Source organism: Zalophus californianus, chromosome 11 (assembly GCF_009762305.2).
Source record: "Zalophus californianus isolate mZalCal1 chromosome 11, mZalCal1.pri.v2, whole genome shotgun sequence".
NCBI lineage: Eukaryota > Metazoa > Chordata > Mammalia > Carnivora > Otariidae > Zalophus > Zalophus californianus.
In genome coordinates, this window is record NC_045605.1 from 21,139,026 (window position 1) to 21,165,973 (window position 26,948).

The following is a 26,948-nucleotide window of genomic DNA, read 5'->3' on the forward strand; positions in this document are numbered from 1 at the left end:
TGATTATTACCTTTTTCATTGATTTTATGGTAGCATCATTTTGGAGAATGGATTCCGATTTCTTCTGCTTATTCTGCTTCGGTCTTGTTCTTTGGTTAGTTTTACCATTTTGATTTTGCTCGACTGCCTTTCCCCCTAGCCCCCAAAATTTGCGAACTTCTCTCCTGACCGCCACTAAGAAAGGGATTGCCAGCTCCCTGGATTGGAGGTGCTACTAGCTACATGCAAAGCATGTGCCCACGGCCTGGCCCACAGGCAGGAGGGTTCATCCTCAGTAAGCCCACCCACCAGGCCCCTCACCTTCGTGGGACCAGTTGTTGTTGAAGGTCTGGGTCAAGGCCTGCATCTCCCGCAGGAGGGCTGAGTCTGCCTGGGAGGAGGTTTCTCCCTCATCCTCCTCTTCCAGGACCTCCTCTTCTTCCTCAGGGTCTGGGGAGTTCTGCATCATTTCTTCTATCTCCTCAATCACCTGAAGGAGGTACGCAAGAGAGTGCTAACTCTGTTCTCTGCTGGAGGGACATCCCGACTCGGATTTTGATCAGTTAAGGATGTCTCTAACTTGCTGCCTATAAAATTCCTAAAGCAATATTGTTATTTAATAAATGTTGAATAATAATAAAAATAGACCTGACCAAAGGCTTACACACACTGTTCCGTTAATGTAAAGCACTCTTGAATGTGCAATCTCTTCCAAGAACACCATTTAGATGAGTGCTTTATTGGAAATAAACTCCTCTTTCGGGAAACAAAGCAGAGCTGCCTGGAAGGAACATTTACTTCAATGTGCTGAGCACTTTATTTCTAAGTGGGAAAACACTCTAGCCACCCAACTTTAACACAAAACCCAGTCCATTAATTGTTACAGTGCTTATGCTGTTCCCAGAACAACTCAAAATGGGGAGGCTTTCTTTTTTTTTTTTTTTTTTTTACGTAGAGGAAATTTCTCCAGAATTCACCTGGATAGGAACTTGAGCAGTGCAGCCACAAATGCCAAACAGGAGGCTAACATAACAAAAGGGTAAGTAGGGTCTGGAGAGCAGAAAGGAGCTAAGAAACCCAGCTGTAATTTCCACTCTTACTAGGGATCAGCCCCCAGAAGAGAGAGCTAAATCAGAGGATCGTCAGAGGAAGACGGGTGAGCTGCTCCGTTCATTAACTGTTGACACGTAAAGAAAATGGAAGAAGCAAAGACAGTCTGAAAGCCGTCCATGGATGGGTCGGGTCACGACAGGGCACTCTGCATTTGTCTGTCCTCAATTCTGTGACGGATTCAGGCTCCAGGCCCCTGGGCTGTGTTCTCTCTGAGGCAGGCTTCTTCACGTTAGCTGGACCAAGGACAAGGGGACTTAGGGGGCCCACACCTTAGGAATAATTTCTATTTTGTTCCCACACCTTCTCACCTCCATTCAGCAAATTTAGGGAATACTTAGGCTTTGCTTCCTGAAAGCCGTTTATAAAATGCAAGCAAATGACAAACCCCCTTCAGAATCTTATGGCTGAGTTTCTCCTTCTCCCACAGAGAACTTATCGCTAACCTTGGATCACTGAATTGTATTTCCCTTACAGCTCACAGGAAGAAATGTCAGCCCCTCTTCTCTTTTCATCTGGTGCCCTTCAATCTCTTGATCCTTACCTGTTTAATAGCCCACCTTTTTGCCACAGATATGAAAGAGTTCCTTTGGCCGAAAAGCACTTTCTGGCCCCACAGGCTCCTGGTGGAGCTTTTTCGAAACTACTTTGTGAAAAACTTGTATGGTACCTGCTTAAAAAGTCGCCCAGAAATATTTGTTGACCGAAAAGTTGAAAAAAAAAATCCAGAGACCCAAGATTATTCCCCGCTAAGTAATAAATGACTAAAGCCAAAATATAATTAATTCAGTCAAATGTCAAGCACCACTTTTTTTTTTTTAAGCAAAGACACAACTGTCCGTTAAGACTCCTTTTGGAAGGCTCAACATTTTGTGTGTTCTATGAAATATGAGAAAATACCCATCATACAAAAGCCTCAACTGTCACTTCTATTTTTGCAAGAATAGGTATTTGGGACCCTCATTTAAGTGTCTTGACTCTTAATGAGACTACACTCAGAGGTTTAGCAAGAAGGGAAGCCCGTCAACACCAGGCCTATCTCTGGCTACAATCAAACATGAGCCCCGCCCAACCCAAGTGTCAGGAATTACGTTCCAGTTTACTGCAGGCGGGTAAACTGAGGCCTAGAGAGACATGAAATCCCTTATCAAAGACACTCCAAGTCATCGACCAGGCTACCATGAGACCATATATTTGTCTTCTGCTTTAAACGGACATGACAAGTATGTACTTAGACTTTTTCTTGATCCAAAGAACAAAAAGTCCCAAGAACCAAGAGAAATATTCATACCTGATCTGCTGTGAGTAGAGGTTCCTCATTGATACCAGAATCATGTTCACTCTTCTCATTGAACTCTTCCTCTTCTTTCTCATGGATCTGAAGGGGGGTGGGGGGGTGGAATTCTGATTGATCATCAGCAGAACTAGGGTTCTCTTTACTGTCTGGTCTCTAGAACAGACACGGACTGAGAGGCCCCTCCGGCCATCCACTGTGTAAGGAGGGAATCTGAAGAGATGCCCAGAGTTTCATCCAATTCCAAACACACCCCTTCTGCACAGCATGCATCCCTGAGTCCAGCAAAGGATGTCTGACTCGAAGGGAGGAGCACTGTTCTTTAGCCCACAGACAGGTCATCCCTGCATGAACAAGGAACCTTCCCAAGGTGAGTGATACCGCAACCAATTCCAGCAGCGAAGGCTCTCTTATTTAAACAAGGACTTTCAATCTGGGGGTTAGTTTCCAGAGTTTACTGTATGAGGCATTTTAAGGAGTGGGTTGTTCCAGTCCAAAGAGTCAAGCTTTTAGAACTGGATGCAAGGCCACCCTGTGACTGGAATCTAGGCATGGTGTCACGGCCGCTGAAGGGTGTAGTGAATCTACAGGAGACGTGCCACGGAACAACCTGATCACGTGAACTGAGGCACAGACAAAACAACAGCACTGAAACAGGTGCCCCATTTCTCCACGATTCCATAGTGCCAAGTACGATTCTGAAGGTTCACAACCATTGAGATTCTAGATGTTGCAATCCAACAAGATATCCACAGCACATCTGGCTTTCCTGACTAGATCCCAAACGGCCACAGTCTGGCATTTATGTTCAAATCCTGCACAAAATAAACCACTAAACCACCCAACAATCTATGTCCGGAAGTTGGATTTGAAAGTCATATAGGGGCTGGGGAGCGATGCCTCCAGGAAGTCTTTCTGCAGAGACACCTCCCATCCAGGAATCAATTTTTACTTGCTCATCGATAGCTGGCATGCTGATCTGCCTCTTTCCTGGGGATTACACTTCTGCTGTTAGAAGAGAAGACACCCAGTTCCATCCCAAGCAATCATGTCAGAGATGGGCTATCTTCAGAAACTTCTCCCCTATTCTTTGAGCGCCACCTTGGGCAGACACCCCTAACAAAACACATCGCCTTCTATCTACGTTTGCTTAAAACCAGGACTCTGTCATTAAAAAAAGTTAATCAAATGTATCTTAAATGCCATCAGCACTCCACCTGGATAGGGGTAGGGCAGGGAGGTAATGGGATCTGCTGAGGGGCTTGTGTGCCAGATGGTGACATCTATTTCTGTTGGCGAACCCATATGCTCTTCTCTCTGCCAAGTCTACCACCTGTGGTAGCCGCCTAGCTTCCGCACCCCCCACTCTGCAGAACGAAGCTCCTGGAGCCACGGCTTGTTCATGACTACGCTCCTAGGGCAAACTTCCTCGGGGCCAGAAAGGCCTGTGCTGGAAGTCAGAGTTCCTTGCTTTCTGTTTGGATTCTTTTTTATAAGCAAGTGTTAGTCTATAACCGGAATTTTTTTTTTTTTTGACAGTAAGTGTATTCTAAAGATGGAAGGTTTATGTTTTCTGAGATATGGCCAATTTTCACTGACTGTTAATAGTGCATCGTTGAGGTAAACCGTCCCCCGTCACGAGGTCTTCCCCCTGAGTTCCTGGTGGAAGACAGGGAGGGAGCTTCTAGGCATAGACCCTTCTCGTTGTTTAAATGTTAGCGAACCTGAGCAGGGGCGTGGATGTCTCTTAGAGCTTTCTCTCCTCTCCCTGTCCCTGCCACAAAGCCTACAGGTCTGACTTGTCAGGCTTGGGCAAAAAAAGACCTGAGAATCACCTATAATCACTGACAAGTTGCCCTGAGTTCCTAGGACTGTGGGAGCTGCACCTACCCCACATTTTCTCAGACCTCAGAAGTCTGCCACTAAAAACTAAAGTAAAAGGAGAAGCAAACACAAAGTACTTAAAGAAAGCCCCGGCTCCTTCCCTCTCCCCGGGTGGATTATTCCCTGCCGGTTTCACCACACCCACCCTGTCCCTGACCTTTCCTCCACCCTCTCTAACTTTCGGTCTCCACTCTCCGCGTCTTGGGTCCGAGGCTCTCACCCTTCTGCACCCCCTCTAGTGCTCCTCCCACATTTCCTCCGGTCCTAGCGGACTCTGTTCCACCCCAACCGCTTCTGTCACTTCTCAATGAGCCCTCTTGCCTTACAAATGCCACTTACAGAATCCCTCCCTGCCCTTCATTAGCGGGACAATATCTTGTGCAGAGAGTGTAAAGCTGGATGGGCACTAACAGGGGAAAAAAAGAAGGAATTTTGAAAAATGATGGCAGTTATGTGTATGGATAGGATTATATGATTTACACACACACACACACACACACCCCTAAGCAGGTGGACAAGTATATGGATCCTCTTATTCTTAACAGATGCCAGAGACCTAGAAATCACCGCAGGGAGTTTCTTTAGCCTCTCGTGGGACGATGGGAAGGCTAGAGCCACAAACAACCTGCAGGCCAGGTCATTTGGGGCTGAATTTCTGTGTAGACTGAAACTCAAGTCGGTTCCACACTGTAGAAGTGAACCATGATTCTTCTAAGAAAAATCATCCTTCCAAGTGACATCTTCCCAGAGTGGAGGAAAGAAGACCAAGAGCCAGAACGGGTCTGGCCATCCTCCTTGGCAAGCTGTTTCTGCCTTCTGCTTTCCCTAAAGGGTGTGCCTTTAAGGTTGTGATGTGGTAGCTTAAAGCCTGGCGATAAGTGAGGGAACCTTCCCTGGGGCCTATCATGCTGCTCAATCTTGCGGAACAGTAGTCTGAGTGAGGACTAAAATGACACTGAGTCCTTGTGTTCGAAAGTGACTATTAACCAGTGTCTCTTGTCAGAGCAATCCAGATGATTCTATTCACAAGAAACGGAGTCTCACTGACAGATTTACATTCTACCACCAGCATAGAAGAATCCTCATTTCTCTGTATCCTAGCTAAATCAAGGTAATGTCACACCAATGATAGGTATAAAACTGTATTTTATGGGGTGCCTGGGTGGTGCAGTCGACTGAGCGACTGACTCGGTTTCAGCTCAGGTCCTGAGACCGAGCCGCAAATTGAGCTCTGCACTCAGCATGGAGATTGCTTGAGATTCTTTTTTTTTCTTTTAAAGATTTTATTTATTTACTTGAGAGACAGAGAGAGAGAGACCCTGGGTGGACAGGTGGGGGAGGGTCAAAGGGAAAGGGGGAAGCAGACTCCCTGCTGAGCAGGGAGCCCAACTTGGGGCTTGATCCCAGGATCATGACCCGAGCCAAAGGCAGGAGCTTAACCAACTGAACCAACCGGTGCTTGAGATTCTATCTCCCCCTCCCTCTGCCCCTTCCACTTGTGCTCTCTCTCTCTCTCTCAAATAAATAATAAATCTTCTAAAAAATAAAAAAAAAAGAAAGGGAGTCTCTAACACATTGTATTTCCCTCCCCTTATCATACTTGTTCCACATAGGTGGTTGCCTTCCTGACCAAAATTAAGAGAACAAAGATCCATTTTCACCTTCAGTCAACAAGTTAAAAAAAAAAAAAATCCACGACATGCACCCAGCCCGGAGAAAAGACAACAATATCCCTTCATGCTTGTGACCAACCAGGAAACATCGGTGTGGGGTTAAGTCAACGCCTCGGAATCCCCACAGGGAGACCCACCAGAGCACAGCAAACGGCATGTAGACAACAGAAGTTTCGTGAAAGAATTAATGAACAAATGAAAGAGGGAGGAATGGTCGCACTATCCCCTCCTATAGTCAGTCCGCCTCCACAGACAACTTAGCTGCTCAGTTACCTGGAAAACAGAAGGGTTGAACGCACGGTCCTGGACTTTTTTTCCACTTGTCCAAGACAACCACCACCTGCTATTAATTACCGTTACAGGGATAAAAGAGACTATCTTTTATATAAGTCAGGAACAGAATATTGATTAATTGAGAAACCCAATAAATGTGGAGAGTTGTAAATAATAATACTACATAGCTTGAGCGTATTATTTTGACCTAAAAATAAAAGAATATACTTATTTTTCCCCCAAGCTCCTAATGTAAGGTCAATGCCTTTTTCTCCACGATGGGCTTCTGAATAGAGGTTCCACACTGTCCTTCTATCATCCACATCAGAACACCCTTTTTAAATGGGTCCCGTTTCCGTTTTTTTTTTAAAGATTTTATTTATTTATCTGAGAGAGAGCAAGAGCAAGAAAGAGAGAGAGAGGGAAAGCACACAGGGAAAGGGAGAAGCTGGGAGCTGGATGTGGGACTCGATCCCAGGACCCTGGGATCATGACCTGAACTGGAGGCAGACGACGCTTAACCAACTGAGCCACCCAGGGGCCTTCCATTTTTTTAATAGCAGAAGGAAGATACATAGGTGATTGAGCACACACAGTTATCTCCTCTTCCTTCTTTTTTTTTAAGATTTTATTTATTCATTTGAGAGAGAGAGAATGAGAGATAGAGAGCACGAGAGGGAAGAGGGTCGGAGGGAGAAGCAGACTCCCCGCTGAGCTGGGAGCCCCATGTGGGACTCGATCCCGGGACTCCAGGATCGTGACCTGAGCCGAAGGCAGTCGCTCAACCAACTGAGCCACCCAGGCGCCCCTATCTCCTCTTCCTTCTGAAACCCCACTAAAGTGAGAGCAAAAGGACCGAAAGACAATATCCTGCAAGTAGAAAACAAACCCGAGGAAAGACAGCGGCCAATGAGATGCTAGAAAGCAGATGCTGAGCTAGCAGGCTAGAGGGTTAAGCCCTATGGGAGAAAGCTTCCCAAAGTATGTGCTTTCACCCCAAAAATGCTGAAAGACTCTAGAATCAGAGACTTCAGGGGCACTGGGAGGTGGGGCTGCAAAGGGAAGGATCTGCCAAGATTCTTCATAGGAGCAGTGAGACCCCAAGTCTCTTCTCCTCTCCCATGAAGAAAGACAACTACTACCTTCTCACCATGAAAAGAGGTGGCGGTTTCACTTTGGAAAGGTTGAGCTAAGGAGGACTTGCACCTAAGAGACACCAGGCCACCTGAAAACAGGGGTGAGGGATCTTGCCGAAAACAGAGGGATTAAGTGAAAGTCTACATACTCACCAGAGACCCTCAGCCTCCTGCCCTGATTAGGCTCCAAGGATGCTGGCAGTCAGGCTTATCCTCCTCAAGCAAAACATTGGAGGACTCCACTTAGTGGTCAATACACTTCTGTTGCACTGTGCAAATAAGAGACGTACAGATACATGCCAATATTTGGGGTGTCCAAGCAAAATGACCAGGTCCTTACTGATCATTACAGTGGGGGCCAGTAGGAGACAAGCCCTGTCCCCACAGGAAGATCTCTGTGAGTCTAGCCTCACTTTTAAATATGCCCAAGGATTGTCAAACATTTGCAGACAATCCCCGACATGAAAAACAGGGACTAAAGCAAATACATAGGAAAGGTAAATCAAAAGCTATACAGAGGGCAGGAGAGACTCCTTCCTATCATTACTGCACTCAGAGGGCTATCAAGAAAACATTGCTTCCTTGAAACATGGCCTGTTTAGTAGAATTAATTTTAAAAAACAACAAGAGCGAGCTCTTAGAAATCAAAATTATGGTAGCAAAATTTGTATTTTCAGTAGAAGAGTTGAAGATAAGACTGGGAAAACCACCTAGAGAGTAAAAGAAAATAAGTAGATAGAGAATGGGAGGGGAGAAGAAGCAAAAGATCAGTTTAAGTCCAACACTTGAATAAAAGGAATTCTGAAAAGCAAAAACAGAAGAGATGGCCTCTTTCAGCCACAAAAGAGTAGCTAGTATTGGACTTTCCCTGCCACGTACAAGTATAAATCTGGACAAAATCTAAGAGCCGATTGTTTTGAGGCACTGGGCACAGACAGTGCAAGGCTGTGATCATTGAAAGAAGGGAAAACATGAAACAAATGAAAGCTGAGAATCTGTCACCTGTGAACTAACACTACAAGAAATATTATAGAAAGATTTTGGGCCTGAAAAAAAAATGCTTAAAAATCAGACTTACAGGAAGAAATAAATAACACCAGAAATGGTAAATATAAAAAAATTATGTTTTTTCCTTCTCCTCATTTCTTTAAAAGACAACTAACTGTCTAGAGCAAAACTAATAACTTGTGTTGTGGGGTAAGAATGTGGACTGAAGTAAATTTTATGACGACAAGCACAAAGGATGACAGGAATACACTTACACTGTTGAAAGTGTTTTACATTTTATGTGAAGTAGCAAAATATGAATCCTAAATAGACTATGATAACTTAATAATGCAGAGTGTAATCCTTAGAGCAGTCAGTAAAAAACAAAAACAAAACAAACAAAAAACAAGCACACAAAGAGGTATAGCTAAAGTCCAAAGGAAGAGGGGCGCCTGCGTGGTTCAGTCATTAAGTGTCTGCCATCGACTCAAGTCATGATCCCAGGGTCCCAGGATCGAGTCCCACTTCGGGCTCCCTGCTCCGTGGGGAATCTGCTTCTCCCTCTCCCTATGCCCTGCCACTCCCCCTGCTTGTGCTTGCTCTCTCTGTGTCAAATAAATAAATAAAATCTTTAAAAAATAAAAATAATAAAATCCAATGGAAGAAAGAAAATGGAATACCAAGAAAATTTGATTAACACAAAAGAAGGCAAGGAAAGTGGGACAGAGGAACAACAACAAAAAACCCAGATAGGACAAATAGAAATGCAAGATCATACCGCTAAACACAAACTATTAAAGTTATCTTAAATGCTAATGAACTGAATACTATGCAGATGAACTAAACTCAATAAACCAAAAAGCATAGATCATCATTGTCAGACTAAACATAAAAGATTTAACTGTATGCAATCTATAAAAGACACACATTAAACATAAAGACAGGGGCGCCTGGGTGGCTCAGTCATTAACATCTGCCTTCACTCAGGTCATGATCCCAGGGTCCTGGGATTGAGCCCCGCATCAGGCTCCCTGTTTGGCAGGAAGCCTGCTTCTCCCTCTCCCACTGCCCCTGCTTGTGTTCCCTCTCTCGCCGTGTCTCTGTCAAATAAATAAATAAATTCTAAAAATCTTAAAAAAAAAAATAAACAAAGACACAGGTGAAAAGTAAATGGATTGAGGGCGCCTGGGTGGCTCAGTTGGTTAAGCGACTGCCTTCACTCAGGTCATGATCCCAGGGTCCTGGGACCGAGCCCCGCATCGGGCTCCCTGCTCGGCAGGGAGTCTGCTTCTCCCTCTGACCCTCCCCCCTTCATGTGCTCTTTCTCTCTCATTCTTTCTCTCAAATAAATAAATAAAATCTTTAAAAAAAAAGAAAAGTAAATGGATTGATAGAAACATGATACAATCTGGTAATTACACTACCAGGTATTTACCCAAAGAAAATGAAAACATTAATTTAAAAAAATATATGCAGCCCTACATTTATTGCAGCATTATTTACAATAGCCAAGATATGAAAGCGGCCCAAGTGTCCATTGATAGATGAATGGATAAAGAAGATGTGACGTATATATCTATATATAATGGAATATTATTCAACCATAAAAAAGAATGAGATTTTGCCATTTGTGACAACATGAATGGACCCAGAGGGTATTATGCTAAGTGAAATAAGCCAGACAGAGAAAGGCAAATACCATGATTTCACTTATATGTGTAATCTAAAAGACAAAACAAACAAAAATATAAATACAGAGAACAAACTAGTGATTGCCAGAGGGAAGGGTGGTGGGGAGAGACATGGGCAAGATAGCTGAAGAGGGTTAAGAGATACAAACTTCCAGTTATAAAATAAACAAGTCAAGGGGCACCTGGCTGGTCCAGTTGGTAGAGCATGCGACTCTTGATCTCAGGGTCATGAGTTCAAGCCCCATGTTGGGTGTAGATTACTTAATTACTTAAAATTAATCAATCAATCCATCATGGAGATGAAAAGTATAGCAAAGGGAATACAGTCGATAATATTGTAATAACATTGTATGACGACAGTTGGTAACTACACTTATCATGGTTAAGCATTGCATAATGTATAGAATTGTCAACTCACTATGTTGCGCACCTGAAAAGAGAACTAATTTAACATTGTACATCAACTATACTTCAATAATAAAACTTAAAACAAAAAAATCAATTGTAATGGATAAACAGACAAAAAACTCAGTTAAGAGCTAGAAGAATTCAACAATACTATAAACCAACTTAATCTAGTTGACCTTTACAGAACATTACAACCAATAATTACAGAATATACATGCTTTTCCATGGCACATAACGCATTCATAATATACAACACATGCTGGGCTATATATCAATCCCAATATATTTTAAAAGATTGAATTTGTACAGATTGTGTTCTCTGACAAGATTAAATCAGAAATCAATACAAAATGATAACTATAAAATCCCCAAACATTTTGAAATTAAGTAACATACATCTAAATAACCCATAGGTCAAAGAAGAAATTACAAGAGAAATTAGAAAATATTTCAAACTGAGGTTAGTAAAAACATACCATCTTAAAATTGTGGGATTCAGGTAAAGCAATGCTTAAAGGAAATTTTACTATTTTAAGGTGCTTATGTTGTTGCTGGTTTGAAGATATGTGTCCTCCCAAAATTCATTTGTTGATATCTTAATGCCCAACGTGATGGTATTAAGAGGTGGGGCCTCAGGGATTTGCTTAGGTCATAAGGGTAGAGGCCTCATGAATGGGATTGGTACCTTATAAAAGAGGCTACATAGAGCTCCTGAGATTCCTTGTACCATGTAAGAACACAGCCAGAAATTGGCGGTCTGCAAGCCAATAGAGCACCTTTACCAGAACCTAATCATGCTGGCACCCTGATTTTGGATGTCCAGGCTCCTTAACTGTGAGAAATAAATTTCTGTTGTTTATAAGCCACCCTGTCTGTCGTATTTTGTTATAGCAGCCCGGGTGGACTAAGACAATTATTTTTAAAGTTTAAAATCTGATCTAAGCTCCCACCTTAAGAGGCTTAGTAAAACCCTACTAAGTATAAGGAAGGAAATAATAAAGTTAAGGAAAGAAATCAACAGATTAGAAAATGAACAAACAACAGAGGAAAAGAAGAAGCCCAGAGGGGTTCTCTGGAGAGATTAATAAAAGTGATAACCCCCCCACCCACACAAAAAGTGATAAACCCATAATGAGACTGAAGAGAGGAGAGGGGAAGGAGAGGGAGAGAAGGAGAAGAAAACACAAATTAGCAGATCAGAAATAAAAAGGAGAGCATCACTATAGTAAGATCTGTAGAGATCGTACTAACATTAAAATAATAAGAGCATATCATAAACAACTTTGTGGTCAATACTTCAATTACTTAGATTAAATGAAAAAACTCCCCAAAAAACACTATTTACCAAAATCAACTGAAGGAAGAAACAGAAAATCAGAACACCCCTATATTTATTTAAGAAATTGAATGCGTCATCAAAAACCTTCCACAGAGAAAACCCCTGGTCCAGATGGTTTCGCTGGTGTAGTCTACCAAACATGTAAGGGAGAAGTAATACGAATCTAAGACAAACTCTTTCAGAAACTAGAGAAAGAAAAATTCCCAATTTATGTTGTGACATTACAAGAAAATTACAGAAAAATTTCCTTGTGAACAGAGACACAAAAATCTTTAATAAAATATTAGCAAATCAAATCCCACATTATATAAAATGGATACTATATCATGACTAAGTGGGGTTTACTTAAGAATGAAAGGTTGGTTTAATATTTGAAAATCAATTCGTGTAATTCACCACATTAACATATAAATTGATCTACATATATAAATTGATCTATGGATTTAACACAGTCACAAGTTGAATTTCCAGCAACTTAGAGGAATTAATTAGCTGATTCCAAAATTTATACTGAAATGCAAAGGACCAAAAATAGCCAAAACAACTTCAAAAAAAAAAAAAAGAACAAAGTTGAAAGACTTATACAGTTGACCGTCAAACAATGCAGGGGCTAGGGGTGCGGATGCCCGGCATTGTCAAAAATCTACATGTAACTTCTGACTCCCCCAAAACTTAACTACTGGTTAAGTTGACAGAAACCTTACTGATAATATAGACAGCTGATTAACACATATTTGGCATTTTATATGTATTATATACTGTATTTTTACAATAAAGTAAGCTTGAGAGAAGAAAATGTTACGAAGAAAATCATAAGGAAGAGAAAACACATTTACAGTACAGTACTGTTTTTCCCCCAAAATATCACACAGTTTAAACCGGTGTTGTTCAAGGGTCAGCAGCTGTGCTACTTTATATCAAGACTTATTACAAAGCTACAGTAATGAAGACAGCATGGTATTGGCATAGAGATAGACACACATCAATGAAACAGAATAAAGAATTCAGAAATAGATCCACACATATATGGTCAATTGATATTCGACAAAGGTGCCAAGACAATTTAATAGGGAAAGAATAATGTTTCCAATTAGTAGTACCAGAACAATTGGATACACACACACACACACACACACACACACACACACACACACACAAATGAACTTTGACCCTTACCCTACACCATATACAGAAACTAACTTGAAATGAACCATAAGCCACAGACGCACTAAAACTATACAACTTCTAGAAGACTTGTGAAAAAAATATCAATGACTACTTAAATACTGCACACAAAGCACAAACTATAAAAAGGAAAAAAAGCAACAAATTGGGCTTCATCGCATTTAAAAAACATTGGACCTTCAAAATAGGTTAAGGAAGTTAAAAGGCAATCCATAGACAAGAAGATGTGCATAAAACATATATCAGCCAAAGGACTACGTCTAGAATGTATGTGTTAAGTTAATTACACAAGGAAGCCATTAGACTGAGGTGGTTTTAATGCCTTAATAGCCTACCAAGCAAACCAAAACCTAAGCCTCTAATGCCTCAAGGGTAAGAATTCAAATCAAAGAACAACCAATCACAAACAGCCAACTAGGCTTTCCCAAATAATACAACTATTTAAGCTATAGCCAGTCAAATAATTTTCTTCCTTTGCTTCCACCTTTTCTATATAAAAGGTGTTCCTCTAGTTCCCGTTGGTGGAGCACTCCTAAGCACTTTGGGTTTGGGGCTGTCCTATTTGATCTTAGTTAAATAAACTCTTAAAATTTTAGTATGCCTCATTTTATCTTTTAATATAAAGCACAATAGCAACTTAACAAGAATACACAGTGGGCAAAGGATTCACTGAAGAAGATACACAGATTATAACTAAGCACATGAAAAGATGTTCAATATCATGTTACTAAGGAAGTGCAAATTTAACCAAAATAAGGTACTCTATATGACTACTCCAAAGTCTAAAATGTTAAAGGCTGTCCATATCAGGTGTTGGTGAGGATATGGACTAACTGGAGCTCTCAAATTGGAAAACAGTTTGGCAGATTCTTAAAAATGTCATACATTTACCATAAGACCCCAACATTCCACTCATAGATTTTTTTTTACCCAAGAGAAATGGAGACATAGGTCTACAAACAGACTTAGGCAAGAATATTCATAATACCTTTATTTACAATATTCAAAAACAACCCAAATGTTCATCAACAGGTGAATGAAAAGCCAATTATGGTATATCTCTATAATGGAACAACCCTCAGCAATAAAAAGGAGTGAACTGTTGATATAAGCAACCTAAATGGATGAATATCTAAATAATTATACTGAGTTTTTAAAAGCCAGACCCCCCCCCAAAAAAAGAGTACCTGCTCCATCATCCCATTTATACAAAATTCTAGAAAACGCAAACTAATCTATAGTGACAGAAATGGGTTGCCTGGAGATTGGGGGGTGAAAGGGAGTGGTTAATGGATATGCTCGATATCTTGATTGTGGTGATAGTTTCACAGATGTATACATATGTCAAAACTTATCAAATTGAAAACTTTAAAATGTGCCATTTATTGTATGCCAATCATCCTTCAGTAAAGCTATGAGAAAAAAAGAAAACCACACAACGAAATAAAAGAAAAGAATAATACACTATGACCAAGTTGGGTTTATCTCAATAATGCAAGGTTGACTTAATATTTGAGAATCAGTTCATGTCATTTATCCCATTAACATCATAAAGGAGAGAACGACATACATAATCATCTCAATAGAGGCAGAAAACAGAAATAATTCATCTTCAGAGAAATAACACAAGAAAACATGCCACAATTTAGTCATGAGCTTCCAGACTGAAAGGGCCCACGAAGTATAATGCAGAATGAATGGTGGGGGGAGGGAACCTCACTATAAGAAACATCAATGGAAAATTTCAAATGAGAAAGAAAAAAGAATATCCTAAACGCTTTCAGAAAGAACCAAAAAAGAAGTCACATATAAAAGGAGAATCAGAATGGATTTGAGGGCTTCTCAACAGCAAGGGAAAGCTGGAAGATAAGAGAACAATGCCTTCAGAATTCCAGGTAAAAAAAAATTTTGCAACCTAAAATAATTATCAAATCAAACTCTCAATCAAGTATATGACAGGAAATTAAAGACATTCTAGTATATTCTAAAAAAACATATTCTTCTGTACCCTTTCTCAAGAATATAGTGAATTTTTTTTTCCCACCAAAACAAGGGAATATACCCAGAAAGATAAAAAAAAATATAGCAATCAGGCAGGAAGAATCCCCGGGGATGAAAGTGAAGAAAAGTCCCACGACAACAGCTGTACACTAGATCTAGAATACAACCAGACTAGTTTATAGTAGAAAGATGGAGGTACTCATTTGGATGTTTTCAAGACAAAAAAAAAAAAAAAAAAAAAAAAGAATTGATAGAATGTCTGATTTTTTTTTTAAGATTTTATTTATCTATTTGACAGAGAGAGCACAAGGGAGGTGGGGCGCGGGGGAGGAGCAGAGGCAGAGGGAGAAGAAGCAGACTGCCCACTGAGCAGGGAGCCTGATGCAGGTGCAGGGCTCCATCCCAGGACCCTGAGATCACTACCTGAGCTGCAGGCAGACGTCCAACCAACTATGCCACCCAGGCACCCCTGAATGTCTGGGTTTTTTTTAACCATATTGTGAGATTTAAATTTCACTCAGAGTTTGGGGTTGAACTATTGATGGATAGGTATACAGAAAATTAAGCAAATAAAAAACAAGATAATTCTTTACTCCAAGTTAAACAAAAGGTTGTATAAAAAATAATCTTATACAACACTACATGATTCAGTAAGAAATAGTACTTACATAGCTATGACTGTTTTTATATTTAATATTGATTTCACTATAAATTGGTGACAACCCTCTATTAGAAGGGGGAAGGCTAAGTGTGAATATTTGAGGTGGTGTGAAAGTGTTAAATCTTATCTTCTATAGTATAAAGTTAATAGATAACAGCCCAAACTGTTGATTTTCATCATCAAGCGAACAGCAATATAAATGTGTTACTTAGAAAATTTGAGATATATGCCAAAAGAAATAAAAGTGGTTGCCTCTATGGAGTAAGGAAAGACAAGTCAGGAGCTGCTGGTGGCAGGGGAGGTGGGGAGGCTTTAGGTCTTATAATATTTTTAAAGTATTATTTGACTTTTAAGACTATGTACAATGTGTGGGGCGCTTGGGTGGTTCAGACGCTTAAGCGTCTGCCTTCAGCTCCGGTCATGATCTCAGGGTCCTGGGATTGAGCCCCGCATCGGGCTCCCTGCTCAGTGCAGAGCCTGCTTCTCCCTCTCCCTCTCCCCCCTCCCCCCCTCCCCATTCATGTTTTCTCTCGCTCTATCTCAAATAAATAAATAAAATATTTTTTAAGAAAAAGACTATGTACATGTGTTACTTTGATTTTAAAAAAGCAAAACACGACTCTCTTTGCTGTCATAATCCAACAGTTTCTATAATGTTTGATTACATTTCTTAGAGTCACAAGGACAAGCATAAAGAGGTTTAGGAACAAACACAACTGATTCTTGGTGATGAACCCCTTAAGTAGAAGAAGAGCTATGAGGGCTTGCGCAAAGAAGCCTACCAGCTGTTTGAATTCAGCAAGTCAAGGGCACTGGGTCGGCCGCTCTCTTACAGGAATACAGAGCACTGGTTAATCTAGCAAATCATTTAAACTGAGGTCGGTTAAAAGAGCTTCTACTGTAATGAATCCTGATAATAAAGGAGATGAAATAAAACAGCCTTAATCCATCCACTTTTGCTACCCTGTCATTTTCCCATGGGTTGGATGGAAGAAATTTCACAAGGAGTGGAACTCAAGATCATCCTTCTCAGGGTCATTCAATTTGCCCTGAAATATTAACCCTCTTGAGGGAAATCTGCAAATGAGGATAAATTAGAGACCTTACGAAGGGCAGGCTATCTTATACATCCTTTGGCTTAATCCACAAAATGAGTTGGAAAGGTGGCCAAAGAGATAACAAAGCAAAATCTGCCTTTTGCACCATGATGGACCTGATTTCATTTCAGTAACTAGATTATTCCATGGTTGCCTCCTCGTCCTTTGCATTTGGAGTAAGGATACACATTAGCATCTCAAGAGACAATAAGCAGTCGGGAGCCAAAACAGGACTTGGGACGCAGCCTCCTGTATCCACACTGAGTAGGCTTGTCCCGAATCTCCTAGTGTCAAAGTCGCCACCTTACCTACCCCATCAGTGAAACCTTGCGGTTTTGAGAATGTTGGATTGCTAATTATTAAAAGAGTTAAGGATGTACAGCCACCTTTTCAACAAATCAGCCGACTGCTGATCTCTTTGCTGTGCTATTTGGAGCAATGATCTGCAGAAATATTGCCCAGTAAGGGAAATGTGTCTCTTGCTCTTTTACTTGGACTCAATTCTGGATGACGTAGGAAGATGAGATCCACCTTCCTTTCCCCCATTTGCTGAGCCCACAGGGCGTAACAGCCCTTCCTGATAAGAAATTGTCAAATTTCCTGTACAGCTGAAACTAGAAAACCAAGCAAGGCAGAAATCGGCTTTTAGGAAGGACAGAGCTATTAAATGATTTTACTTTTCTATACGTAGATTCAGCTAGGAAGGGCCATTTGGATCTTCTGAAAGGACACTTCTCATAGCCCGTGCAAATCAACTCAAAACAAGAATTCTCTTTATTCAGAAGTCTTTAGGCTACTTTCTTCTTTGGCATCAGTAAGCACAGAATGTGACTCAGGTTCAGCTGCATAAACGTCTTCTTGGTTGAGTCTATAACCATCTCACTGGCCACTCCCCATTGAGTGGCCACCTCACTAATGTCTAGGCCCCAGCTTTGGTCATTTGCCAGGCTTTGACCTTGCCACAAATCTATCAGTATTTGCCATCTTGTTTTTGGTGGGACTGAACAGTTCATTTTAGATAGGAAAACTTGATTTTTTTTTTTTAATCATTATTATTTGAACACAAGAGAAGCCTGTTATGGTCACTCTCTTCCCCTTACTTTCAGACCACCTTATTTTGCACGTTGCAGGACACAGATCAACCACAGAGTAATTTGCATTTACACTTTTTACAGATAGCCATTCGAATCACCTCGTATACACTGGATGTCCCCTCATCTTATTGTTCACCTCCTCCACAACTCCTGCCTTCCCGGCAATGTTTTGGAGCTGTTGCTGAGTTTCATTACCTAATGGGGAAGACTGTTGAATTACTGAATGATTTTCTAACTGGAATCCACATCTTCTTAAGCCGTATTAAGTAAGGGGCCCCAGAGAGGTACCTCAGTATCAGAGCTGTTGCCATTCAGAGCCTCCATGTTTGGGTCCCTCCAGTCTTCTGAGAGTGAAGGGATGTAATTGTCTGTCAGAGCATCCCAAACCCTGTAAACAAAGAGAAGCTCTTATTAGCACACATCTGTGGCCTAGCCCCGCCTGGAGGAAGGAAGAGCTGGGCCAGGGGAGGAGAGAGGCTTCTGTGTGTGCCAGGCTGAGATCATCTGCCTTCCAGCATGCAAGAGCAAAGCAGCTTAGAAACGGAATTAGAGGCACTACCAGGAAAGAAAGAGCCAAGAGAATGGACCAGGGGCTTCAGCATGAAAGGTGCTTGCTTAAGAGAAGAGGGCTTTCTCACCATTGAGATATAAATGGTAGAGTCTACACTCAAATCACCTCTGGCAAAAAATAAATTGCCCCTGAAAATAAATCTGCCCCTCGACCAAGTAGTTCATGTGTCATGAACCTAAGAAATGCCCATTTTGGAGGCGCCTGGGTGGCTCAGCCGGTTAAGCGTCTGCCTTCGGCTCAGGTCATGATCCCAGGGTCCTGGGATCGAGTCCCACATCGGGCTCCCTGCTCAGTGGGGAGTCTGCTTCTCCCTCTGCCTGCCACTCCCCCTGTTTGTGCTCTCTCTCTCTGTGTCAAATAAATAAATACAATCTTTTAAAAAAAGAAAAGAAAAGCCCATGTTGGAGGCATCTGGGAGGCTCAGTCATTAAGCATCTACCTTCGGCTCAGGTCATGATTCCAGGGTTCTGGGATGGAGCCCCACATAGGGCTCTCTGCTCCGCGGGAAGCCCGCTTCTCCCTCTCCCACTCCCCCTGCTTGTGTTCCTTCTCTCGCTTTGTCTCTTTCTGTCAAATAAATAAATAAAATCTTTAAAAAAATGCCCATGGGGCGCCTGGGTGGCTCAGTTGGTTAAGCGACTGCCTTCGGCTCAGGTCATGATCCTGGAGTCCCGGGATCGAGTCCTGCATCGGGCTCCCTGCTCAGCGGGGAGTCTGCTTCTCCCTCTGACCCTCTTCCCTCCCGTGCTCTCTATCTCTCATTCTCTCTCTCTCAAATAAATAAATAAAATCTTTAAAAAAATAAAAATAAAAATAAAAAAATGCCCACGTTTCCTTTCCTTTCCTATGGGCAAAGAAGATTGAGAGAGAAGGAGGAAGATCATGATAGATGATAGATAGATAGATAGATATAGACAGGCAGGTGAATATCGGGGCAGATTTTCTGGCAGAATCTCATTAAGATCAGGGCCATCATAGAGTTTAGATGCATTTCAATTTCAGAGGCCTGCAACCTAAATGGTTAAGAATTAACTCCTTTACATCAAAAACTAATGATGTAGTGTATGGTGATTAACATAACATAATAATAATTAAAAAAAAAGAATTAACTCCTTGATATCTAATGTAGCTAAGGGGATAATGCCAATGCTATTCATGCTTACTTATTACCCAAAATGCTCTAGAGAGCCCACAGGTGGTACAATGCCGCCCTCTAGCAATAGAAGTCTCCGTCGTGGACGCTCTAAGGCAAATATATGAAAGGAATCAATCAATACCCTCTAACAGTTGGTTTTTAGTGAGGGAACATGGGGCTCCCTTTATTACATTTCTTTTAAAAATTCCGATATGTACATTATAAGAAACGCTTTTCTACAATTCAGGGCATTTAACTCACTTATCTCAGAAACATTTCTTGGAGGTTAGGGGAAACTACCCAAAGTCACGAACTCTCACACACAGGAAAATAAACAAATGAGTCAACACTGAGAGATTAATGTAAATCAGTAAACCAAGTTCCTAAAATGATGCCATCCAAGGTAGCCAGTGACACTTGAGTTAATATTAGCTAATGATAAATGAGGGCTCTATGCAATCTCCCTCAGGTGCCTACGCATGTCAAACACGAGCGATACCTACGAAAACAAGGTCTAAGAAGGTAAACTTTATTTAGATTGACTAATATAAGGAAACAGCCATTTAAAAATAAGCAACTAAGTATACATATGGATCAAATTCAAAACATGACAAAATCCAGGGTAAGATGCTGAAAAGGTAAGTGCAGGATGGACAAGAGCACAGACACTGGAAATTTGGACAGGGGAGTGCTCTTAACATACGTAAAATCCAGAATGTTATAGGATTTGCGGGCATAGAAGAAAAGAGATTTTTCGTAGTGCACAAGGTATACAATCAGTCATGAAGCACATTGAAGGAACTCAAGAAAACACAATTTCATAGCCATGCTTGGGTGATCCGCTTATTCGTTATTCTCCTACAATTACAAGAAAGCACTTTGAGAGGACTCATCAAGTGTTCATTAGACATCCATTCAGCAGGATTTCAGAGTCTGCTTCTTAAACATGGGTGATAATCCAATCTCCATCAGGCACCATTAGAGCTTCATTAATCCAGCCTAATGCTAAACACCAAGTCTCAGTAGCATTCTAAAGCCGAGAGGCAAACACGATTTGCTGTCTCCAAGACAAAACTCCCAGCACCACACCCACCGGGAAGGCCAGCGGACCACTCCTCCTTGCATCGCTGTATTACATTCTCTGCTGCAAGAATCAACAACAAGCATGCGGGCATTGACCTTCGGATTTGTCCCTGCAGCAAGTGCCTGGGAAAATGAAATTCAGCAAAGCCCCAAATAGGCAGGAGCCTTTTGTGCCTGTCCTAGGCTGGATAGAAGCTGGGAACTTTAATGAACTGCACACTTGCCAATGACCTTGAAACTGTGTGCATTCTTAAAATGACAAGTAGGGACTCTGTCACATCATGTACGGAGGGGCAACTTTTCTCATGTGAGCCTTCACTGACATGCTCTGGATTTCATCTTCTGATTCTAGATTTTTAGGGATGACTCCATACACACTTGTCTCCTCAGGATTTCAAACCATCCTCATTCTTTCCTGTCTTGTCCGTATTTTCTTCTTCTTTTCTGAAGTACTCTTTCCCCTTTGAGGTTCATAAAGAACCTTTAAGATGGAAGGACTCTTTCTCTCTGTAATTGCTCGCATACCTTCTCACACTCCCACACGCATTCAGTGCCCACGTAACAATAACACTAGCAGCCAACACTTCATGGGCATTGACTATAAGCCAGATACTCTTCTAAACCTTTCTGTGGATCAATTCATTCATTCCTCACAACTCTATAAGGCAGATCCTAAGGAGAAAAAAACTGAAACAGAGAAGTCCGTTAACTTGTCTAAGTTCACACAGCCAGTAATTGCAGAGGTGGGATTTGAAACTGGGCAATATGGCTACAGAGCCTATATTCCTAACCACATAACTCTTCTGATTCTTTATAATTTTATGATGGGCACTGGCACGGGCTTGAGAATAATATACCAAGTTCCCAATCACAAGCCAGAACAGCAGTTCAGACACCGGCTCTGCGTGAAAGCTCTCTAACTATATTATCCTTGGACAGGATGCTTTCATCCGTCTACAAAAGGAGGAATGGTGGGGGCAGCGGGGGCCATGAGGGCTTCCGGTCTAGCTCTCCTGCCCCAGTGACAGTTAAATGGAAGCCAAAGGCAGAACCCTCACAGCAGGCAGCCAGCCACTGGAGCGGGAGCCGAAGAGCCGGTGGTGGGAGGGAAAAACACAAAGCTTTTGTGAGGAAGAGAATGGGAAGGACTTTCTCCCCAGAGAGGCTATCTATTCTCCCACAAGCAGGGGCCTTGGGAATGAATATACTCCCTTTTATAGGCACCCTGAGGGGGACTGTGAAATTCTACTTCCCTGAGAAGCACCCCGCTACTTACTCTTATCTTAGGGAAGGGAGACTCTGAATGTTACCTCCTAGATCTGTTATCAAAGAGCCAAGATTAAACAGGTTGCCTCAATTCCTGTAATTATGCTGCCATGGCACCCGTGATTCAGTTTGCTCTCAGTCCCTGTAATGACAGAAATGGCTCTTCGTGTGCATGGTTTATGGCCTGGGCTTAGTTAGGTGCCTATGGAATAGACTAAACTATCTTTCACCATACAGGGCTAGGGATTCGGAAACAGACACTGGCAGAGTGAACGGACTGAGCAGGATGGGTTGTGACAGGACCCGAATACAAAGATCTGGGTCTACTGGCAACATGGCCATCAAGGCTACGTGAGTCCTGCCCAGCCCCCAACACACACGCACGCACGCACGCACACACACGCGCACTCACCCCTCTTTGTACCTATTCTTGACAACATGGCAGGGAGCTAGCCTAAAGGGCCTATTAGAATTCCAATTTGATAACATTTCTCTTAATACCCTCAAGGCTGGCTCCTGCCCTCAGCCAGTGTTTTGTGTCCAGTCAAGCCGATAGCCACACTTGGCTGTGTGTTCACGTGAGTATGTTAATACTTGTTTGGCAGTTAAGACTTAGGAATTATTATTAGTACATGATGGCTTCGAACAACTCTTTAGATTCTTTCAAGGACTTAAATGGAAGCAATACTACCTCTGCCCTCTGGGGAAACAACCTCTGAGAAGAGAAATAGCTTTCTTAAAAATCAGTTATCCATGGTTTTCCCTACCCTGAGTATTTGGTATTTACTTGTCTTCACGTTCAAGTATGCCTGACTACGGGGTATTTATTTACAGTGTGGACTTTATTTGATTTTAAGTTTTTACTTATTTAAGTCATCTCTACACCCAGCGTGGGGCTAGAACTCACAACCCCAAGATCAATAGTTGCATGCTCTTCCGACTGAGTCAGACAGGTGCGACCCTGTGTAGACTTTATTTTTAACACCTTTAACCCAATAATTCTATCTAAAGAACAGGAAACTGTGATTGTTCTCACATGTTTGGCCCCTCTGCATCCAGGGTGCCTGTAAGAGGGCCTATCACAACCCCAGTGAGGCAGGCGGTGGGCTGAGGTCCCTAAAGGGTCTCTGGCCTCCGCATTCAATCTCTTACGACAAAGGAAAGGATAATCATACATGTGCAAAGAATAGATTCTGGAAGTTTCTAAACTTACAACCAGGAAATAGCTATTCAAATTTGACTCTCCTGTAGTATCTAAAACTTCCATGCCCTGACAATCAAGAGTTAAGTTGACATCTCAGCCAATTCCCTATTGGCCAAATAGTTCCACATGAAAAGAAAGAAATCCAAACTTTAAAGGGAATTACTGCACTCACTTTATGACTTGTGCTATCTTTAAGGAGGTCAGTTTGACTAAGAATTTCACAGCTTTTGTTTTATGTTTCTATTATTTAGCTCTAACCCAGCCAAAACACTTTCAGTCCATTTGTGGATGAAATACCCATCCCAATACCAAACCTAGGCAAGTTTATTACAAGCTATGCTCAGGAGAATCATATCCAGATTAGATATTAAATTATCTTTTTCCTTACTTCATCATAATTTTATAGTTTATAATTTTACAGTGTCTGGATAGGTATCTATAGGCAAAATGTGCAATTTAACTCTGATTTTTATTTTAAGTTGGAAGGGTTTAGATACATTGACCGCCTAGAAAGCACAGTGTTAATTTCTCTGTTCTGGCTTCCTCCCTCTGTGCTATCCCCAAACTGTACCTTATCTCTAAGGAAATATTCAACCTTTGGTCTTTTAGATGAAGCAGTCAATGAGGCAGGCAAGTCAGAAAAATCAGGGTGAGCGGAATAACCCCATGTGATGGTAATTAACATTGAGTGGCCTCTGCTAATGTGCTAGAAGAGAGTAAGAACCTGCTCACTGGGCCTTCATCCTTAATGAGGCAGTGGGGAGCTGGGGCGGGGGGGGGGGGGGGTTAGATAGGGAAGAAATGATTTGTTGGAAGCAAAGATGGGACACATCTTAAAATGTCATTTTCAGAGCACAGCCTGGGTGAGGTAAGGAATTAGGTTCTTTCCAAGTCCTTAGCCCCGCTTCATCAAGATTGAGCTCTGAAGGTTTCCGAGATGAGGACCCACACAGTCGACTAGAGTTAAGTGACTAGCCCAAGGTCACACAGTGAGTTAGCAAGAGTATGAAAATTATAATTCACAGTCTTGGTGTTGTCTCGTTCATTGCACCAGGAATGAAAAAAATACTCTGTATAATAAAGCCCCAGAGCCATTCTTTTTAGACTTACAGGAGTTGAACAAATTATAACAGGCTCAGAATTTAAGAAGAATCAGTTTCAAAGTTAAAACTGAATTAAAACACATAGCTCACAGTTACAGTACTGGTCACCAGAGTAAAATGTTCTCTCTGATCATGACTTCAGGCCAACATTAATTAAAAAGGAGAGAAGGAAATGGTGTGGATCTGGAAATGCATTACCTTCACCTACAAGGCCAGCCATAATGGCTCACCCAATTCATTCGACATTCAGTATTTCCTTCAAAAAATATTCCTGGATTACCTACAACACACCAAGCCCTATACTAGACATGGGGATATAATAGTGAGTGAGACAGACAGACACAGAGCCCGGGTACACTCACAAGGTCATCAAGTCAGCAACTACCTCCCACACAGGTCAGGCTCCCTTGTCTCGGACACATTCTCTTACCCCACTTACTTATGGCAACGCTCCCCCCCCTCCCCCAGCTCAAGTTCATAAAAAGAGAAACCAAAAGCCCAGTTGCCCCAAAGTTCCATTACAACTACTTGACATTTCTTGTGTGATTCCTTAAGAACAACTGATTCAGGGGCACCTGGGTGGCTCAGTCGTTAAGCGTCTGCCTTCGGCTCAGGTCATGATCCCAGGGTCTTGGGATCGAGCCCCGCATCGGGCTCCCTGCTCCGCGGGAAGCCTGCGTCTCCCTCTCCCACTCCCCCTGCTTGTGTTCCCTCTCTCGCTATGCCTCTCTCTCTGTCAAATAAATAAAAAAATCTTAAAAAAAAAAAAAGAACAATTGATGCATATTTTCTCTCTACAGGGAATTCAGGCCTATTTTCTATTAAGTGCCCGAAACACCCTTCTTTAACTTATGTACCAAATTATCCCCTTCTTTTTCTAGTCATTCCTCAAACAGCACTTTTCTCAAAGCCCTTTTCTTGACTACAGTTAAGACCCCAGGAGGTGGCTAGTAAGTGACACAGGGACTCTGCCTCCTCAAAAGCAAGCTCACCTAATTATCACCTTTACTGTGCCCAAGGTAATTCCCTGGGCTCTCAGTTCAGTTTGTATGCTTTCTTGTTTGGACATATCTTAACATTTGTAGACAACTTTCCAGTCCTGAGGAGGGTTTGTAAACGGGTGATTTTCATAATTCTGCTGCTTCTTGAAGCAAACTGTTCCAGTGACATATTCCTCTGTCACAGTTAATTAATTTTTTCCTGGTCCTTATTTCTAATATCTGGGTGGATTACTACTGATATAAAGAAAACTGAAGGGGCACCTGGGTGGCTTAGTTGGTTAAGTGTCTGCCTTCGGCTCAGGTCATGATTTCAAGGGTCCTGGGATGGAGCCCTGTCTCGGGCTCCCTGCTTAGCGGGGAATCTGCTTCTCCCTCTCCCTCTGCCCCTCCCCACTGCTTGTGCTCTCTCTCATGCTCCCTCTCTCAAATAAATAAAATCTTTAAAAAAGGAGGGGCAACCCTCTCGGGTCCCCTCCTTCTTCAGGAGCTTTGTACTATCACTCAATAAACCTTGCTTTGCTGCCCACCAGTCTGCCCCATCTACCTCTTCATTCTTCGAAGCGGTGTGACCAAGAACAGTGGACAGCGAAGGGAAAAGTCCTGTAACATGTGCTTCTAGAAATTATTAAATGTATCCTAAATTTGCCAGTCTGAAGAATGCTGTTATAACAAACAGTTCACCATTGTTTACTTCTTTGTTTTCCCCAGAAAGTAAGCCTTCTAAGGGTTAAGAATTCTAATTAATGTATGTAATTAAAGCTACTAGAAATAATAAGGGAAACAGCTCCACATGCAAGCAAAGTAAAATGTGTGCTTTAATGAGGAAAAAGAAAGCTATAGAAGGCTTGTGCAAAATAAATCTTTGGAAAGGAAAAAAAAAAGAAAGAAAACTGAAGATAGCAGACCCTAAAATGGATCATGCTCCTAAAATTCCATTTCGTATCAAAGAAAACCTATTTTCTAAAAATCTTTCATTCCGTTAAGGTTTCCATTTTAAGAAAGCTCTACAGGTCACTGTACAGGGACATAATAGTATAATGTCAGCAATTACTGGGGCCCTGCCCCACCACAGAAAAGTCTAAGTGATATGCCACGAGCCCTTGGACAGAAACCAGTTCTATGTCAAGGAGCCCCAGACTATGGGGCTCGCGTCTGAAGCAACAGAGGGCAATTAAGACTTCTTACTCCTCGTCCTGCAGGGTCTCCTCCTCCTCCTGGATCTGGAACTGGTTCTTCACAGGAGCGAGTATCTCCGTCTTGGCGTTGTAGTTCCGAAAGCAGACATTGAGCTTCTCGTCAAATTCGTTCACGAGGTCCTCCATGGACTTGAAGCTGATTATTTCGGAAGAAAAATTCTCCAGCTCAGAGAGGGAGGGGTCCTCTAGATGGTGGGGAGATGAGCCATAGAAACACTGTGGTTTCTCCTCCCGGTCCTCTGAGCAGCAGGGCCGAAGGTCCTCGAACTCTTCATCCAGACTCACCAGGGGGGCCTCCATTCTTGCCCAGTGATAGGACAAGGGCAACTCTCAGGACTCGTTTATCTAGGAGAAATAAACAAGGTAATGTGAGCTGGGGCTGGGCTTTTGTGCCAGCCCTGCTGAGGAGCCATAACCAGGTCGTCCCTGACTCTGGATCCCTCTGAAAATGAAAATTCCACTTTCCAGGTATCCATCACTGCTGCTCACTGTTATACATGTGAGGCATTCAAACAGTGTCATCAGTGTGAATAACCTAAGAGGAGTAAACTTTGGACACATGCCTGCTTCCAGTGTC

The 26,948-nt window shown here is 42.1% G+C and overlaps 1 protein-coding gene across 4 annotated transcripts in view; it reads right to left on the bottom strand.

The window, feature by feature from the left end:
* Positions 1–26,948, bottom strand: part of FEZ1 (fasciculation and elongation protein zeta 1) — a 44,081-nt gene that overhangs the window by 11,794 nt on the left and 5,339 nt on the right. For 3 of the 4 annotated variants that reach the window (XM_027580531.1, XM_027580528.1, XM_027580529.1), the window contains exons 2-5: positions 26,361–26,716; positions 18,101–18,200; positions 2,381–2,467; positions 301–469 (exon numbers count right to left, since the gene is read on the bottom strand). In XM_027580531.1, coding sequence (XP_027436332.1) covers positions 301–469; positions 2,381–2,467; positions 18,101–18,200; positions 26,361–26,671 — 667 coding nt within the window. In that variant the 5' untranslated portion in view covers positions 26,672–26,716. The remainder of the gene's footprint in view (positions 1–300; positions 470–2,380; positions 2,468–18,100; positions 18,201–26,360; positions 26,717–26,948) is intronic. The other variant, XM_027580530.1, reaches the window with a different exon arrangement.